Here is a 17383-nt window from a genome sequence, read left to right as displayed (position 1 = left end):
ATTTGATTCCTCACTCCTCCACATAAGTGGTGGACGCTAATATGGTGAACCGGGTTGGTTTCCCCACTCCTACACATGAGGCCAGCTGGGTGACCTTGGGCTAGTCACAGCTCCCTTAGAGCTCTCTCAGCCCCACCTACCTCACAGAGTTTGTTGTGGGGAGGGGAAGGGAAGGTGATTGTAAGCCAGTTTGATTCTCCCTTAAGTGGTAGAGAAATTCGGTATATAAAAACCAGCTCTTCTTCTTCTTTTACACTGGATCAGACCCTTCTTTCAAAGAGGGTAGGTGGTGTTATCTGATATCCACACAACAATCCAGGGTAGCAGGTTCAACTGAGATACATGATGTGCCCAAAGCTTTGTGGCTGAGCTGGGATATGAACCTGGTCTTCCCCCATCCCACCTCAGCATGCTAGCTCACACTGTCACATCCTATGACTAAGCGCGTCCCTCCACCATGAATGGTGACCCACCAGGAACTTGATAACCATCTTGGTTATTTTTTTATTTAATTATTTACTTCATGTGTAGTCTGCTTTTCTTACTCCATTGCAAGGTGGATTACTGCGTACTTGGGTTTACAAACAACAACAACTAAACAACTCTGCATCCCCCTCCAAATCTTCTTAATCCCCTAACAAGCTATAATATGTGGTTGGCCAGCCGTGGTTGGCTTGGTGGGTCACAGGCACAAGCCTGCTCCAGCAGTACTGTGGTTGCTGACTTTGAACTTTAACAATAGTTTGACACATAGCAAAGAGGTTGATGGAGAGGTTATAGTGTTTTACTAAGTCTGGAGAGACCCAGAGTTTATATCCCTGTTGAGCTCACACCAGTCACTCTCAATCTAATCTACCTGATAGCATTGTGTGAGGATATAATGGTGTGGAGAGAGAACCATGCCTTCCAGCTTGATCTCCTTAGAGGAAAGGTGGATAAAATGTGATAGATAGAATGTTTAGTACCATGCCCTGTAACGTTTCAGAGGTTGATTTCTATCAATCAAACCTGTTTACGCTGGGAACATTTTAGGCTATATTTTCTTGGATGTTCAGCAACCAATACTGGCTCCCCATGTGAGTGGCTAATTGTTCTGAATAGAAAACTCTCACCTGGAATGTTTGCAACACTAAACTCCAACCTTTCTAGACATGGGGTCCACCTTGTATTGAGCCAGCGTGGTGTAGTGGTTAAGAGCTGTGGTTTGGAGCAGTGGACTCTGATCTGGAGAACCAGTTTTGATTCCCCACTCCTCCACATGAGCGGCAGAGGCTAATCTGGTGAACCGGATTTTTCCCCCCACTCCTACACATGAAACCAGCTGGGCGACCTTGGGCAAGTCACTCTCTCTCAGCCCCACCTACCGCACAGGGTTGTTGTGGGGAGGGGAAGGGAAGGTGATTGTAAGCCGGTTTGATTCTCCCTTAAGTGGTAGAGAAAGTCGGCATATAAAAACTTCTTCTTCTTCTTCTTCTTCTTCTTCTTCTTCTTCTTCTTCTTCTTCTTCTTCTTCTTCTTCTTCTTCTTCTTCTTCTTCTTCTTCTCCTTCTCCTTCTCCTCCTTTTCCCCACTGAGCTAAATCACATGTCACGAAGTCAAATAACATCAGAGCCACGTGACAGAAAAATGAGTTAGAACTATTACCGTACCTCAGTGGTTTTGAGGCCAGGATCATAAGCAGCTGAGCCGGGGACAGAAAACACAACTCTGCCTTGTTGTCCTGTTACTTGTCTTTGCATGCATGGAAAGAGAGGGCAGAGGCTGAACTGGGATATGAACCCACTTGTCCTTTTTGTATGTGGATTCTCAGCAGGTCTTCTCAAAAAGCAGTGGAAAAAACGGTAGCTCTATAGAGGCTGTGCAGCCCACTCAAGGATTTCGACTCATGGGTTAAAGACCACTGTTTTGGATGGATCTTGCCCCGTGGCGCAGAGTGGTAAGCTGCAGTCAAAAGCTCTGCTCACGACCTGAGTTCGATCCCGACGGAAGTCGGTTTCAGGTAGCCGGCTCAAGGTTGACTCAGCCTTCCATCCTTCCGAGGTCGGTCAAATGAAGACCCAGCTAGCTGGGGGTAAAGGGAAGATGACTGGGGAAGGCAGTGGCAAACCACCCCGTAAACATAGTCTGCCTAGTAAATGTCAGGATGTGTCGTCACCCCATGGGTCAGGAATGACCCGGTGCTTGCACAGGGGACTACCTTTACCTGTCCCACTACACACGTGTGGAAGTCCATAGAATCCCTTCCACTTATCTACTTGAGGTTTGGAGAATTCTGATGATGTGACTGCTGTTATGGAGCTGGGCTTTTACGCAGTGTCCCACATATCCAGCAGGCGAGTCCTAGTTCTTGGCCACAGGGCTGAATCCTGCCATTGAGACCCTGCAAATATATTTTAGGTTGAGGGTGGCAATGGTGATGGATTTAAGACCGCAATTTAGCAAGGGGCAAGTTTGGACTCATATGAGGCCTGAATTTATGATGGAGAGCTTGGCCCTTCAATCCGTTTTGTGCCACTCTTGGTGCTACGCACTTGAGATTTCCTTAAAAAAAAAGAGCAGAGACCACCAAACGTCCATTGGAATTCATTGATGAAGATTGGTTTTTCAAGCCATTTAACTGTTGAAACATTTATCTGAGGTGTACTTCTGCTATTCGGCTAATTTGTTAATAGGCCTCTTGGGGAATATCTTGTGGAGGCAGCTGCGGTTGGGGATGGGTGTGTTGACTATTACTGACTACAGATAGTTTCAGATCTCAGTTAACAACAGCCACAGTTGAAATGAAAGCAAAATTCAAGCAGAATCAGCTGAAAGACAAGGGGACAAACTAGGGTTGCCAACCACCAGGTACTAGCTGGAGATCTCCTGCTATTGCAACTGATCTCCAGCCGATAAAGATCAGTTCACCTGGAGAAAATGGCCACTTTGGCAATTGGACTCTATGTAGGGTTGCCATGTCCCTCTTTGCCACCGGCAGGAGTTTTTTTGGGGCAGAGCCTGAGGAGGGTGGGGTTTAGGGAGGGGAGGGACTTCAATGCCATAGAGTCCAATTGCCAAAGCAGCCATTTTCTCCAGGTGAACTGATCTCTATCGGCTGGAGATCAGTTGTAATAACAGGAGATCTCCAGCTATTACCTGGAGGTTGGCAACCCTAACTCTATGGCATTGAAGTCCCTCCCCTTCCCAAACCCCAGCCTCCTCAGGCTCTGCCCCAAAAATCTCCAGGTATTTCCTATCCCGGAGCCAGTAACCCTAGGATAAACACATGTGCGTTCTTGCCATCTAAGCGGTAGTGGCAGTGGGGTAGATCACAGGGATTATCCCCATCACTGAGCACCGCTGAATAGAAAGGCAGATCCCTTACCAGACCGCATCAGAGGATAGCAACAGAACTGCCAGGGCCATGGCTGCAACACAGCGCAGGCACACGGCTTCCAACCAACTAGCAGAACCTGGTGTGGGTGCAGAGGATACCTCCAACCCAGGGGGTCAAAATATTTTCACAGCATGTATAAAGATGATATAATTTAAAACACACAATATCTGTTATATTCGCCTTCTCAAGAATATCAAATTCTGGTTCGTTCAGTTGATTCTTTACTGGAAGGTGACTTTGGAGTGAAATCTGATTGTGGTGTGAAGGACCTGAAATTAACTCTACTGCCGGCTTAAGACAATACTAAACTACAACTACACCAGAGCCCATGTATCTGTGATCAAGTTGGTGTGGAGAATATTATTAATCATATTTTACACAGCCCATTGTGTGGCACTCCTGGAGGAATATTTATTTGTGAGCTTTATAATAAGCTTAATAAGACTTGTTATCTCCCTCTGGACCAGGATAAATATATTACTTACAAAACTGCATTTACAGCAGAAAAAAATGCTGAGAAGATTAGCAGTAAATGAGTCTGAACAATTGCTGCATCGATCATTTCTTCTAAGAAGTGGCTATGGACTCCTGAGGGAGCAAGCGTGGTGGTTTGGAGCGGTGGAGTCTGATCTGGAGAACCAGGCTTGATTCCCTACTCCTCCGCATGAGTGGCAGATGCTAATATGGTGAACCAGGTTGGTTTCCTCACTCCTACAGACAAAGCCAGCTGGATGACCTTGGGCTAGTCACAGCTCTCTTTGAGCTCTCTCAGCCCACCTACCTCACAGGGTGTCTGTTGTGGGGAGGGGAAGGAAAGGTGATTGTAAGCCGGTTTGATTCTTCCTTAAGTGGTAGAGAAAGTCGGCATATAAAAACCAACTCTTCTTCTAACCTACAGAGGTTTTTTTGTTTGTTTGTTTGTTTTAGCAGTTTGGTTTTGGCTTCCCCAGATACTTTGGGATCTTGCTGGGTGGTATCCAGGAAACTTTTTTTGGTTCTCCCAGTAGCTCCTTGTTTTCTGAAATTGGCTCTTCAGAAGAGGCAACTCTGCTAGCTAATTCAGCTCATGCTTCACATGCTACCTCTCATAAATACAGAAGCCTGAATAGATGGCCTTTTTGTGGATTGTCTTTCTGCAAATTCTTGCAATAAAAGTCACCATTCAGACCTAGAGTAATGCTCCCCCAAATGGTCTGACGGAGAAAGACATGAGCCCTGTTCAGACAGCTAACAGCTAACTCGTTCCAGGTCGGTAATCATGTCTACTGCAGTAAAATAAGCACACATCCAGTGGCACCTAAATACTTTAAAACTAAATTTATTCCAGCAACAGCAGAAATCATGGATGGGTATGTGGCTGGTTGTGTTCTGTGCTTAAGTTAAGCACATAGAGTTTGAGGCAGGCTCTGCCACTGTTCTCCTGGATTTAAGTGATTTAACTGTAGGGATGCCAGCCTCCAGGTGGGACCTGGGGATCCCCTGGAATTACAGCTCATCTCCAGACGACAGAGATCAGTCCCCCTGGAGAGAATGGATGGGTGGACTGTATGGTATTATACCCTGCTGAGGTCTCTGTCCTCCACAGGCTCCACCTCCAAATCTACAGGAGTTTCCCAACCTGGAGTTGGCAACCCTACCCCCCACCCACGCTGGTAGCAGGGGAGGACCTGGTAACCCTAGTTCACTGTTACTTGTTGGTAATCAGAGCAAGGCCATAGTTTTCTTATACTGTCATGATGGCAATCAGCGATCCCTTAACATCTCCTCCTGATTTGACTGAGAGAGTAGCCTAGAGATACTTAGCCACAAATTTTACTGCATTGTATTTTACATGGTTAGCAGGCATGAGTTATCCATAGAAGGTGCGGTTGATGAGGGATGAGGATTACCTATGCAAGGGGTTGTACTAGGGTTGCCAACCTCTAGGTGGGGCTTGGAGATCTCCCAGAATAACAAGTGCTCTCCAAACTACGCAGATCAGTTTCCCTGGAGAAAATGGATGCTTTGGAGGCTGGGATTATATTCTGCTGAAGTCCTTCCCCTCCCCAAACCCCACCTTCTCCAGGCTCCCCCCCCACCCAAGTCTCCACGATTTTACCAATCCAGAGTGTAGGTTGTACTCAAAGTGGAGGCATGGATTTGCATTAAAAATGGTGCATGCACAATGACAAGGATTTTTTAAAACTTTTTTTTTTTTTTTTTAACACGGAGGGATTTCTTCTGATGACGGCCAGGATGCCAGTTAATTCACTCAGTGGAGGTGCAGCCATTTGCCGAGCAGAATAGTAGTTAGTGTGGCAAGATCTGGGAGACCCAGGGTCCAATACCCACTTTACCATGGAAGCTCTCTGGGTTCCGTTAGGCTGGGTATTTTCTCTCAGCCTATCCTACCTCACATGTCGTTGTGAGGTTAAATGGAGAAGGATGTTCTCAGCCACTTTGGGCAAAAATCAGGGTATAAACATCTTAATAAAATAAGCAAGTAAAGCTGTAGTTGTACTTCTGGTGAGGCAGTCCGGATTCCCCCACCGCCTACTTTGTGTAATCAGTTTTCCTAAAAGCTTCCATTCTGTAGGATGCAGGATATTATTCATACAGATGTTAAACGGTTAGATGCTGGATGCCAGTATGTGTCACCTCTGTTCACTGGGCAACCCAGGGGCGGGGGCTTTCTGTTTATAGCTGTTGATGTTTTGCTGAATGAAACTGCTGGCCCCGGCCTCTAGACTTTGGAAGAGTAGGATCCAGCCAGTGGAGGAAGCCACCTCATGCCAGCCCTCACACTATGAATGAAAGGAGGAGGCAGTTTGGATGGGTCCCTGCGGAGACAGTTGTGACTTAGTGGTTCCCTTCAAGTTGGGAAACTGGAGGTGTATTTTCTTCTTCAGATTCTTCATTCCCATGGTTGTCTTCATATTCCAGCTCAGAACGGGCACAGCTTTGGGACCAAAGGCAGTTTTTCTTTTAAGGCATCTAACCAAGAGACCCATAATTAGCCCAGGGCTCTGGTCTTGAAAGGTGTCTGCACAATTTAGGCAGTACGAACGGAAACTGGAATTTCCCCGCCTGGCTTAAACTGGTGCCAGGCATCTGGAAGGCTCTCAAGCCAGAAGTGTCTGAGCATATCCTCTGGAATGAAAATAGATTCTCTCCAAATGGTCAGCGGGGGTGCAGGAAAACATTTGACAGGAAGGTGAGAAGCAAACAGAGAATTATTGGAAACTAGACGGTTCTTGTGGAGAAGGCCTGTGTATAGGGTTGCTAACTCTGGCCTGGGAAATTCCTGGAGATTTGCAGGGGGAGGTTCCTGGAGAGTCTGGTGTTTGGGGGAGAGGAAGGAACTCAGTGGGAGTGTGATGCCAGCCAGAAGCTGCTTTTTCCTCCCAGAAGTCTGGAGATCACTTGTAATTCTGGTAGAACGCCAGGCCCCACAAGTTTTATTCAAAAACAAAGAATGGATGGCTGAGGCTAGCCTGATCTCATCAGCCGTATCGGTCGTGGTTAGTACTTGGATGGGAGACCACCAGGAATGCTACTCAGAGCCAGGCAATGACAAAACACTTCTGTTCATATCTTGCCTTGAAAACCCATTGGGGTCACTTAAGTCAGCTGTGATTTGATGGCACTTTCCACCACCAAGAATTTGAAGCCCCAGTAGGTACAAGGTTACTCCTGTGTGCTATCTATTTAGGAAGAGACGTCTGCTATGGCATGGGAGGTATTTCCAGGGTGGTGTTTTATCACTCCTGGGGAATGGTGAAACGGGAGATGAGAAACAGGCATAGGCAGAGTTCAGGCTAGTTTGTAACGATACCCTTCTATACCCCCTGTAATATGGACACCCTTGGACTCTCGTGTCTGTACATTGGGACTGTTGCTGAATGGCAGGAGAGGCATGGAGAGAGACAGCAACGCACTCCAAGACACAGGAGAATCCCAGGCACCCCATCGGACATCGCTGTAAGGAGCCAGCAGGGACCTGCGAATGGCACACAGCACCTGGGCCCGGAGAAGGGAAGTGGACCTGGACTCCATCTTGGAACTGAATGCAGAGCAGAACAGAGAACTTCAAAATCTGCTCCTGAGCCTCCCCGCCAGAGACCTGCCCCTGGAACAGCTGCCCACCTGGACACCTTTGCATAATCAAAGGCACGGCCGACATATCAAGATCTGCCTGACGACTTCAGACTCAGAACAATAGCGTTTCCCCCTTCCACGCCTTACATTCCTTCTCAGGGCAGGCTAATCCCATCTTCTCATTCCCCACTCTGCCCCCAGTTCCTGCCAGCTGTCAAAATGCAATCAGTGAGTGATTGACAGTCATCAATATGCTCCTCATATTCCAATCACCCTGGCCCACACCTCTTTCACTCTCAATCTTTCTCCAATTTTAAAGCAATGTTACCTTTGTGCCCCACTGCTCACATGCCCTGTGAGTCAGTCTGCCCTGAGGGCAGAATTTTACTATAAAGCAAAGAACCCTGGCACATGTCTGTGCCTTCTCCTTCGGATCCAAAAAGAGCGCCCCGTGTCTCTGCACGGCTTCTTGGCTATAACACGCTGGTTCGTGTAATAGCCCCCCCCCCCCAACAGCTTCCCTCCTTGGAACCTCGCAGGACAGGTAGCTATTGACTCTCCTCATTGCTATCCCTTTTAGAACTCGTGTGTGTGAATATTGCGTGCAATTGCATTTGTGTGATTTGTACCCCCTTTCCCCCCTAAATAAAGTGCACCCTGTTTTGGCTGCATTCAGTCTCTTTAGCCATTTGTTTGTTACTGGTTTTGCTCACCTTGCGTAGACACAGGAATAGACCCCGCTAAAGCCTCTCGTTAGTGCTCTAAATTTGTCTCCAAACTGACTAATTCCCCCAATAAAAGTTGGAGACCCCAGCATTCCCCATAATAAGTTGGTCATTCTGGATGCTCTGAGACTGGAAGTCTCAGCATGGTGTAGTGATTAAGAGCGGTGGTTTGGAGCAGTGGACTATGATCTGGAGAACCGACTTTGATTCCTCACTCCTCCACATGAGTGGCGGAGGCTAATCTGGTGAACTGGATTTGTTTCCCCACTCCTACACATGAAGCCAGCTGGGTGACCTTGGGCTAGTCACTCTCTCAGCCCCACCTACCTCACAGGGTGTCTGTTGTGGGGAGGGGAAGGGAAGGTGATTGTAAACCGGTTTGTTTCTTCCTTAAGTGGTAGAGAAAGTTGGCATATAAAAGCCAACTCCTCCTCCTCCTCCTATTCTAATGATGCCACCATGGTATCTGCACTCAGTCATCCACTTGAGCTATTATGATTAGTTGAGGGGATGCAGCTCAGTGGTAGAACACCTGCTTTGCCCAAAGAAGGTCCTGTGTTAAATCCGTGGCATCTCTGGTTAAAGGATCAGGTGCTAGTTGATGTGAATTACCTCTGTCTGAGACCCCGGAGAGCTGGACAGCTGCTCCCCTTGAAATGCCTTAACTTGCTGCATTTGATCAGGTGCCTTCTCATTCATTGCTGAAGTTGCCATAGGGGACCATCAGGGACACTGAGAGTGGGAAGTTCTCCTTTCCTCCAGTAGGCTTATGAATTTAAAAAAAATAAAAAACCTCCTCTTTAATGCTGTACAAATGAGCAAAACCTTCCCCACACAGTTTCAATTTTATTTTAGATGGCATTTGTTCTTCACCCTCACACCAGGGAGTTTTTAAAGGCGTGGAAACCATGCCTTGGGGGGGGGGGGGGATGCCAATTTGTTCTTTCAAAGCAAAAAAGACTATGAGCAAACATAATCTCAGGCTGCTAAAAAAAAGAAAGAATGGTAGTTCACAAGCCACTTTTACCTAAAGGTAGGACCACACAGCTGATCCATGTTCAGTTTCCAGGTGGTTTCCGGGTTTCATTGTGTGTGAGTCCCCATACTGTCACGGTGACACCTGAGATGTGACGAGTCCTGGCAACATGGGGTGCATTCCTGTATCGTTTTGGGGCTTGGCAATCAACCCGCAAATTTGGCAGATGGGTTAAGGATCTTGCGCGAGAGGGCAAAGTGTACGTAACAGTAGGCCGGGGAGGATTCGCCCGAGGACTTGTGCCGAAAACTTGGAGCGGAAACAAAGTAAGAAGCAAATCGGGTGAGTTATTGCCCCTCCTTCTGTCTGAGGCTCCACCCAGAGGTGCACGATAGCCATTGCTCGGCGGCAACACGCACAAAACACAACACACCGGCCCCAACACACTGAACGTTCTCCTTTGGAATCTTTTATTAATGTATAGAAAATGCATTAAAAAAGGAACTATACAGAGGCTAAGAGCAATCAGGACTAAAAATACTAGTTAACAATGGTTAACAAGCGTATATCCCATTCTCTGAGCTACGGTTCCATTACGGGGTCATTGGGAGGGCTTGCTTTCTTGCCCCCGTCTCCCTTTATTCTGTCTTGACTGGTAAAGTTTCGTTCATCAGAGTCCCTCTGAGGGAGCTATCACTTCATTAATTTCTTCTATTAAATAATCAGCACAGTTCCAGAATAATGCATGGCGGGGGGGAAGGCGATGCTTTTTTTTTTTTTTAAACAACCCTTTGTAAAGACATTCTTGTGAAAAAAGAAACAGTGACACCAGCCAAAGGTTGAACATTTTAATGCAATTTTATCGCCCCAGCAGCATCTGTCTCTCATTTCTCTCTCTCTCTGCTTCATCCCATCCCACCCCATCTTTCCTTGTTGACACAGCAATTTCTGAACTAATGTAGCATTCACCAGCCTCTAGGCAGTATTATTGGAGTGCCACAGGCACCGTGGATTGAAATATTAATGAAAATAGTCAACAAAACACCTGGTCACATCCCTGGACAAGAAAAAGAAGGGAAAGTGCCCTAGGCAGGGACATAAAAAACAGGAAGGAGGATGCATGTGTGGGGTGGGGCTGCGGCTCAGTGATAGAGCATCTTCCTTGTGTGCAGAAGGTCCCAGGTTCAATCCCCGGCATCTCCAGTTAAAAGAATCAGGTAGCAGGTGATGTGAAAGACCTCTGCCTGAAACATTTGGGGAGCCACTGCCAGTCAGAGCAGACAACACTGACTTGAATAGATCAATGGTCTGGCTCAGTATAAGGCAGCTGTGTGTGTGAGCGAGCGCATGCGCACGCTGTTTCGAACATTCCTAGTAAGCTCCAGCATCACAGTGGTTTCTCACAGAGATATCTCTTCTGCTTGGAAAGGGTGTCTTCTGTTTTAACAATTTGGGCCCCCTTCTGCCTTGCAGGGAGCTGAGAGATGTAGAATAGGGGGAAAAAAAGCTACATTCTTAACAGTGGACCAACATAGTGGGGGGCACCATCACAAAATCACTTCTCCCTTTGGATTTGTTAATCCAGACTAATGACCACTCCTTGGCCGAGTAGTCAGCAAGCTATGCAATCCAGAGTGCCCCTGCTGCTGATCCATGCCTGGGGCAGCTCAACAGCCGCTCCATGCAACCTATCGCAAACTGCAAGCCCCTTTGGAAATGACCCGTTTTCAAAAAGCAGGTGAGCACGCCGTGGGTGGTGCTGCGGTGAAAAAGACCACAAAGCCTTGCTGTCCAAATGGAACCCACTCGTAATGGCTGTGCTGTTGATTGCACATAAACATGTGTTAAGAACGTGTCAAAATCCATCTTTGCTTGCTTGTTGACTGCACTCATTTGAGCATACAAAGGATAGGGGAAGGGTTTTTAAGGATTAATCTGGAAGGTTTTGACCTGAGTTTCCCTTGTGTTTAGGGGGAGGCATTTTTATTAGCATGTTAATGTGTTGACGCATTTAGTAAGGGCAAATTCCAGACAAGTAGCCACTTTTTTTTTTTAAAGAGCCTTATGGCACCTTTGCCCGGACCTGGATGGCCCAGGCTAGCCCAATCTCATCTGATCTTGTAAACTAAGAAGGTTTGGCCCTAGTTAGTACTTGGATGGGAGACAACCAAGGAAGTTCAGTGGGGCTATGGAGAGGCACACAATAGCAAACCACCTCTGAACATCTCTTGCCCTGAAAGCCCTATGGGGTCGTCATAAGTTGGCTGTGACTCAACAGCACTTTCCACCACCATGGCATCTGAAAGGCTAACACATCTATTGTGCCATCGGCATTCTTAGACAAGAATGCACCACAAGAAAGATCTTGGGACACGATTCAAAGGCCATCCTTATGTGCAACCTGCCATACATACATAAGTTCTTTTCCGCTGCCCTGTTCCAACAGAAATACCCTCCTGGAATGGCATTTCATGCCTCTGATCTCCCACCCCCTATGAATATGCAGAAGTAGCTTGTATGCACTCATGGGCTTTTCTGGATCTTGGCCAAGATGGAAATAATGTTACAGGGATCTGTGGACACCCTCCAATCTTAATCGTGGGCAGGTGGTTGGTATAAATCCAAGTCACCATGGCTGGTATGTGTGCTTACAGTTATCTGTGTGCATCTGTAAGAAGTTTATATGAACAAGCAGATACCTTGCTGCAAGTGCTTCCTAATGGAGTCAGCAGTTCACCTGAGTGACAGGTTCCAGTACAACAACAGTGGCAAACAACTGCAAATACAAGTGGCAGCCTCTGCTGTTGACTTGCACATAGTCCTTGCCGCTCTTGGAATAATGCTCGGTGCTCAAGCTAATGACCAATTTGCAGTTGTTAGTCACCATGGTGGAAACAAACAGAAGGAGAACGCCATTACAGTACGTGGGTATTTGGGCTACTTATATGACTCATGACTTGTGCTCAGGAAAGAAAGGAGAGCTACTTGAAAATGCTGTGCAACATCCTTTTGTAAATAACAAATTCAGTTCTTATCTTCTTGGTGTAATGCTGTTCTACAGCTTATTTTGACATTAGTCACCAAACACCACATCACTGAAAAGATGTGGTAGAATTCACCCCTGGAACTCAAAACTGAAATAGATTGTGTTACTAAAGCACAGTCCTACTGATAGCAAAAAGAGCTGCATTTGTTATTCATGAAATAGCATGAGTCCATGAGCACATTCATGATTATAATTGAACTCAAAATAAATGGGGTTTTTTTGGTACCCAATTCTACGAGAACATTGTATATTGACTTCCTGATATCAGTTTTTTTGAAGTTATTAAATTTTTCATATTTCCAACTAGCTTTCATTTCCCCCCTAGTTTATAGTTTGGGTACTTCCCCCCACCCATGTCTGTTGTTCTATACCCCTTCTCATCTGAGGACAAAGCAACATGTTATCTCAGCCGTGTAACTGTTTCCAATCTGCATTTTCCAAGATAATGAGAATGTGGCAACAGGAATTGGCGGGGTAGAACGGCGGCCGGGGGAGGGAGGATGCTTAACCTGTTCTGCAAATTCTGTCCTGCGAATGTTCCCTTGGCTTACTTCTGATTTTGGAGCCTTAATTAATAAAAGTGTCCGGGGGGCAATTTGCAGGACAGAACAAGTTGGCAGGGGAAAGGTTAAGCCTCATCTTCCACCCTCTGCATTCCCACTTGAAGTGCCTACCCTGCTTTGCTGTAGGGCGGACAGATGGTGTTGGCACCCCATGTTTCCCTCAAAGTGTCCACTTCTGCCTGGTGAACACCCACGAGAACCCACAATACTTCACTTTACATTTGGGCCTTTGTTTCCATTATGCATGCCGTTTCCGACGGTCAGAGGTCACCCCGCTCTCCCCCTGTGTTTCCCCGCGTTTTCAAATTCGAGATAAAACCGGTCCCCGAAAGCGCGGGCAAAACGTGGGGAGACACAGGGGGAGAAGTGAGGCGACCTCTGATAGTCGGAAACGGCATGCGTGATGAAAACAAAGACCCAAAGTCGCCAGAGGGATGGCGACAAGGGAAACCGCCATGCATAAAAGGTCATAATCTCTTCAGGGCAATAGGTTCGTTCTTATTTCCATCCTGGCCAGGCTACTAGCATTTCAAAATTCTCTAGGACTGTAGAATTTGTCCCCTTATCTCATGAGAAGAGAGCAGGCTTCATAGTAAGAGCTGCAGAGTACATTCAAGGGCCACTGTGGACTACTCAGGCCAGGTCCCATAATGAGATATTCCCTGTGCCATTCTAGTCAGAGGGACACCTTCTAAGCCCCTTGACTTCAATGGACAAAAGGTGTCACTTTGCTTGAAATGGTCTGGCTGAGGTTGAAAACAGGAGGGAGATATAGCCCACCTTGGCTCTATCCACTGTATTTTCTGGATTCTCCACAAGGTGGTAGTTTTGCACTGTTCTAAACTTGAATCTTAATTTTTTTAAAAATGTGTGGTTTTTTAATGGCCAGCATTAGTCATCATTACCATTATGCTGTTGTTAAAACAGTAAAGGAAACTCTTTGCTACATCAGAGAATGTGGGGAAATAATCAAGCTTTGCCTTTCAGCCTTGTCGCAGCCAATTTTAGGGCGCCTTCATTTTGCAGGAGCAGCCTTCTGTTTTTATTTTAGAGAAATCCTGTTGCTTGACTTCTAAATGCTACGCACATTTTTGCATTCTTCTTAAATTCTATCAGAACTTTCCCTTCCTAATTGGTGGTGGTCCACTTTGAAAATGAGGCCTTCAGGGCAAACCAGGAACAAATTGTTTCCTTGTATATAGAAAGGGACTTTACGCAGTCATTTGCAGAGTGTTTTCTGGGAGATGTACCCTCTGGGGGCGACCTACTGGAATGGCACAGACACAACTTACAGGCAAGCGCTTTTTGGACGAGCCAGTTCAGAGAAGCTCTTATACACATGGGGGTTTCAGGCAAAAGACTGACCTTCCATAGATAGAATTCTAGTTAATATTCATTTCCTGGGCTAATAAACTTGTAATAGATAAAGACAGAATAATCCCAGTTGCTCCAAATAGGAGTATGTTCAACTGGGTGACTTTGCAGCAGTCACCGAAGGGAGACCTAAGCCCTCTGCACATGACATCATGCGCACTGAAATCAATGCACACAGAAGGGGAGCGGGTGTGAGTGTGCTGGCCTCAAACATCCCTTGCCTACATGCAATTGCTGGCTTGAAAGCAGAGTCTATGTGTGTAGGAAGAATGCATACATACATTCTCTCTCTCTCTATGTGACTGAGAACACTGCTTTTTTAGATGTTGCAGAAGTGCATAGCAGAAGCTTACCAACTGCTCATGCGAGGAGTGGCACAATCCACAATTCTCCCAATATATGTGGCTGTCAAGTTTATGAAAGGGCCTCAATGGTAGGGCATCTGCTTGGCATGCAGAAGGTCCCAGGTTCAATCCCTGGCATCTCCAGTTAAAGGGACAAGGCAAGTAGGTGATGTGAAAGACTTCTGCCTGAGACCCTGGCTAGCCGCTGCCAGTCTGAGTAGACAATAATGACTTTGATGGACCAAGGGTCTGATTCAGTATAAGGAAGCTTCATATGTTCATGTATTCATAGTTACTATGAGTTTGTGAATGCAAATTCTGAAAAATCCAGTGGTCTGTTCGCATGTACCAGAGCTGTATGTGAATGGTAAATACATGGTAAATACATGCATTGCCCCTGTTCACACAACATAGCAACTTCATCTATTGGAGAGGATCTATCATGTGTGGGTAGTACCCTCACAATAAGCATGGCTATAACATCTGAAAAGGATTTTGAATGTCCTTGATCATAGGGTAGGGTTGCCAGCTCCGGGTTGGGAAATATCTGGAGATTTTTGGGGCGGAGCCTGAGGATGGTGAGGCTTGGGGAGAGGAGGGACTTCAATACCATAGAGTCCCATTACCAAAGTGGCCCTTTTCTCTAGGGGAACTGATCTCTGTCGGCTGGAGATCAGTTGCAATAGCAAGAGATCTCCAGCTAGTACCTGGAAGTTGTGTAACCCTAAGGAAATAATCTCAGTACACTGTGGCAGTGTACTGAGATTATTTCCTTAGGGTTACACAATTATAAATCAGTACACCTTCTTTATATAGCTAGTACCTGGAAGTTGGCAACCCTATCATGGGGAGCCAAAGCATGTAGACTTCCTGCATGCCTAGATTCCATGCTCACATGCCACAGATCACGTGTAGCTGGGGGTGTGGCCAGCATGCTCATGCCCGCTTAGGGTTGCCAGCTCCGGGATGGGAAATACCTGGAGATTTTGGGGGTGGAGGCTGAGGAGGGCTGAGTTTGGAGAGGGGAGGGACTTCAATGCCATAGAGTCTAATTGCCAAAGTGGCCATTTTCTCCAGGGGAACTGATCTCTGTCACCTGGAGATCAGTTGTAATAGCAGAAGATCTCCAGCCACCACCTGGAGGTTGGCAACCCTATGCCCGCTCCATTTTGATGTGCAATTATTTCACCTGTGCGGTGTCTTATGTAGAGGGCTCTAAAATTAAATTGAAGTAGCCAGATTTCTATATGGGTAGTACCACTTCAGGCTGCAGACAGGACCTCTCATGATGGATTGTTTCCCCATATATATAAATCCCTTGCTCTCCAAATGACTACTACATGGGTAGTTTGCTGGTATTTGCATTTGCTTCTCTGAACATGACCTGTGGACAGGATTGCCCGCTCTTGGTTGGGAAATTCGCGGAGATTTTGGAGGTGGAGTCTGGTGAGGATGGGCTTTGGGAAGGGGAGGGACTTCAATGGGGGATAATGTCACAGAGTCTACCTTCCAAAGCAGCCATTTTCTCCAGGGGGACTGATCTCTGTTGCCTGGAGATCAATTTTACTCCCAGGAGATCTCCAGCCACTATCTGGAGGTTGGCAACCCTACCTGTGGAGGTTACTATTTAAAAAATAATATTTTTGCAGGGGGTGACAGCCCTTGTTTTTCTTTTGTGTTGGGGAGGATGTCAGGTCCCCACTTGTCACACGTGAGGAGGCCTCCTGAAAGTGGATGAAGGCAGTATCCTGGACATAGGTATCTCTTTGCTGGCTAATGGGCATGTGCCGACTCTCCAGGCCTCTTTGTGAGCCCCACTTGTTTCCTGGAGAAGCACCACAAGCAACAGTGGCCCTGGGAGCCTCTTTTGGTCTTGACACCCTCTGGAAGAGCAGGCTGGATGCGAAAGGCAGCCGCTTACAACAGAAATGAGGTGAAGAAGAAAACCTTAAATGAAGCCAGTAGGTTCAACAGGGGACAACAAAACAGGGCCCCGTCTTTTCAGCAGTACAGAAGGTAGGGCTGGGCAGGAACTCAACAAGTCACTGGGGATGATAGCAAAGCATCGAGGGACGTTCTCTTACCAAAGTGAGCCAGCCCTCAGAGGCGCCATGGCCTCCCTCAGCATGGAGCGGGCTGCCTACCCCGGGGTTATTTTCGTTCTTTCTGTTTTAGATTATAAAATACAAATAAAAGACAGAAGAAAGGCTGCTCGTCCAGAGGGATTCCAGCCACTTTACAGCTGCACGGACCGCCGTTTCCTCCCCAAGGTGTTGCGGTGGTTGTAGGGGCGCATCTTCATTTCCACAAACGGTATGGAGAACTCGTGGCCTTTCCAGTGGTACCAGTTGATACCCTGCGGGCCAAATAGAGGTTTAAAAATTGGCTAATAAAAACCAAAATGTATTTCAGTTTAATTTGTCAGAGAGAGAGAGGGTTGCCAGCTCTGCGTTGGGAAATACCTGGAGATTTTGGGGGCGGAGCTTGAGGAGGGTGGGGATTGGAGAGGGGAGGGACTTCAATGTTATAGAGTCCAATTGCCAAAGTGGCCATTTTCTCCAGGGGAACTTATCTCTATCGGCTAGAGATCAGTTGTAATGGCAGGCGATTTCCAGCCACCACCTGGAGGTTGGCAACCCTATAGAGAGATTAGGTATGCTCGGATTCATTTGAGTAGTTTAAAAATAAAGAAGTAAGCATGGCCACAACAGTGCCTATTGAAATATTTTAGGTCTAAAACAAAACAGGATTTTTTTTTTGGGGGGGGGATGTTCATATAATGATACTTGGAGCTTTAGAGCATTCAAAGTACTTCTCAAATATTAGGCCTGGTCTAAGAAGAATGAGGAGATGGAGTCCTGAAGGGGTAAAATGATCCTTGGGCTGCAGGTGAGATTTGCTC

At 46.7% G+C, this 17383-nt stretch overlaps 1 protein-coding gene across 1 annotated transcript in view; it reads right to left on the bottom strand.

The window, feature by feature from the left end:
* Positions 1–16420: 16420 nt before the first annotated feature.
* TNR (tenascin R) overlaps positions 16421–17383 on the bottom strand; it is a 105295-nt gene continuing 104332 nt past the window's right edge. Inside the window, exon 21 of the mRNA XM_056844148.1 lies at positions 16421–16837. Coding sequence (XP_056700126.1) covers positions 16718–16837 — 120 coding nt within the window. The 3' untranslated portion in view covers positions 16421–16717. The remainder of the gene's footprint in view (positions 16838–17383) is intronic.

Source organism: Euleptes europaea, chromosome 2 (assembly GCF_029931775.1).
Source record: "Euleptes europaea isolate rEulEur1 chromosome 2, rEulEur1.hap1, whole genome shotgun sequence".
NCBI lineage: Eukaryota > Metazoa > Chordata > Lepidosauria > Squamata > Sphaerodactylidae > Euleptes > Euleptes europaea.
Note: the sequence above shows the minus strand (reverse complement) of the source record. Positions and strands in the feature narration are given on the sequence as shown.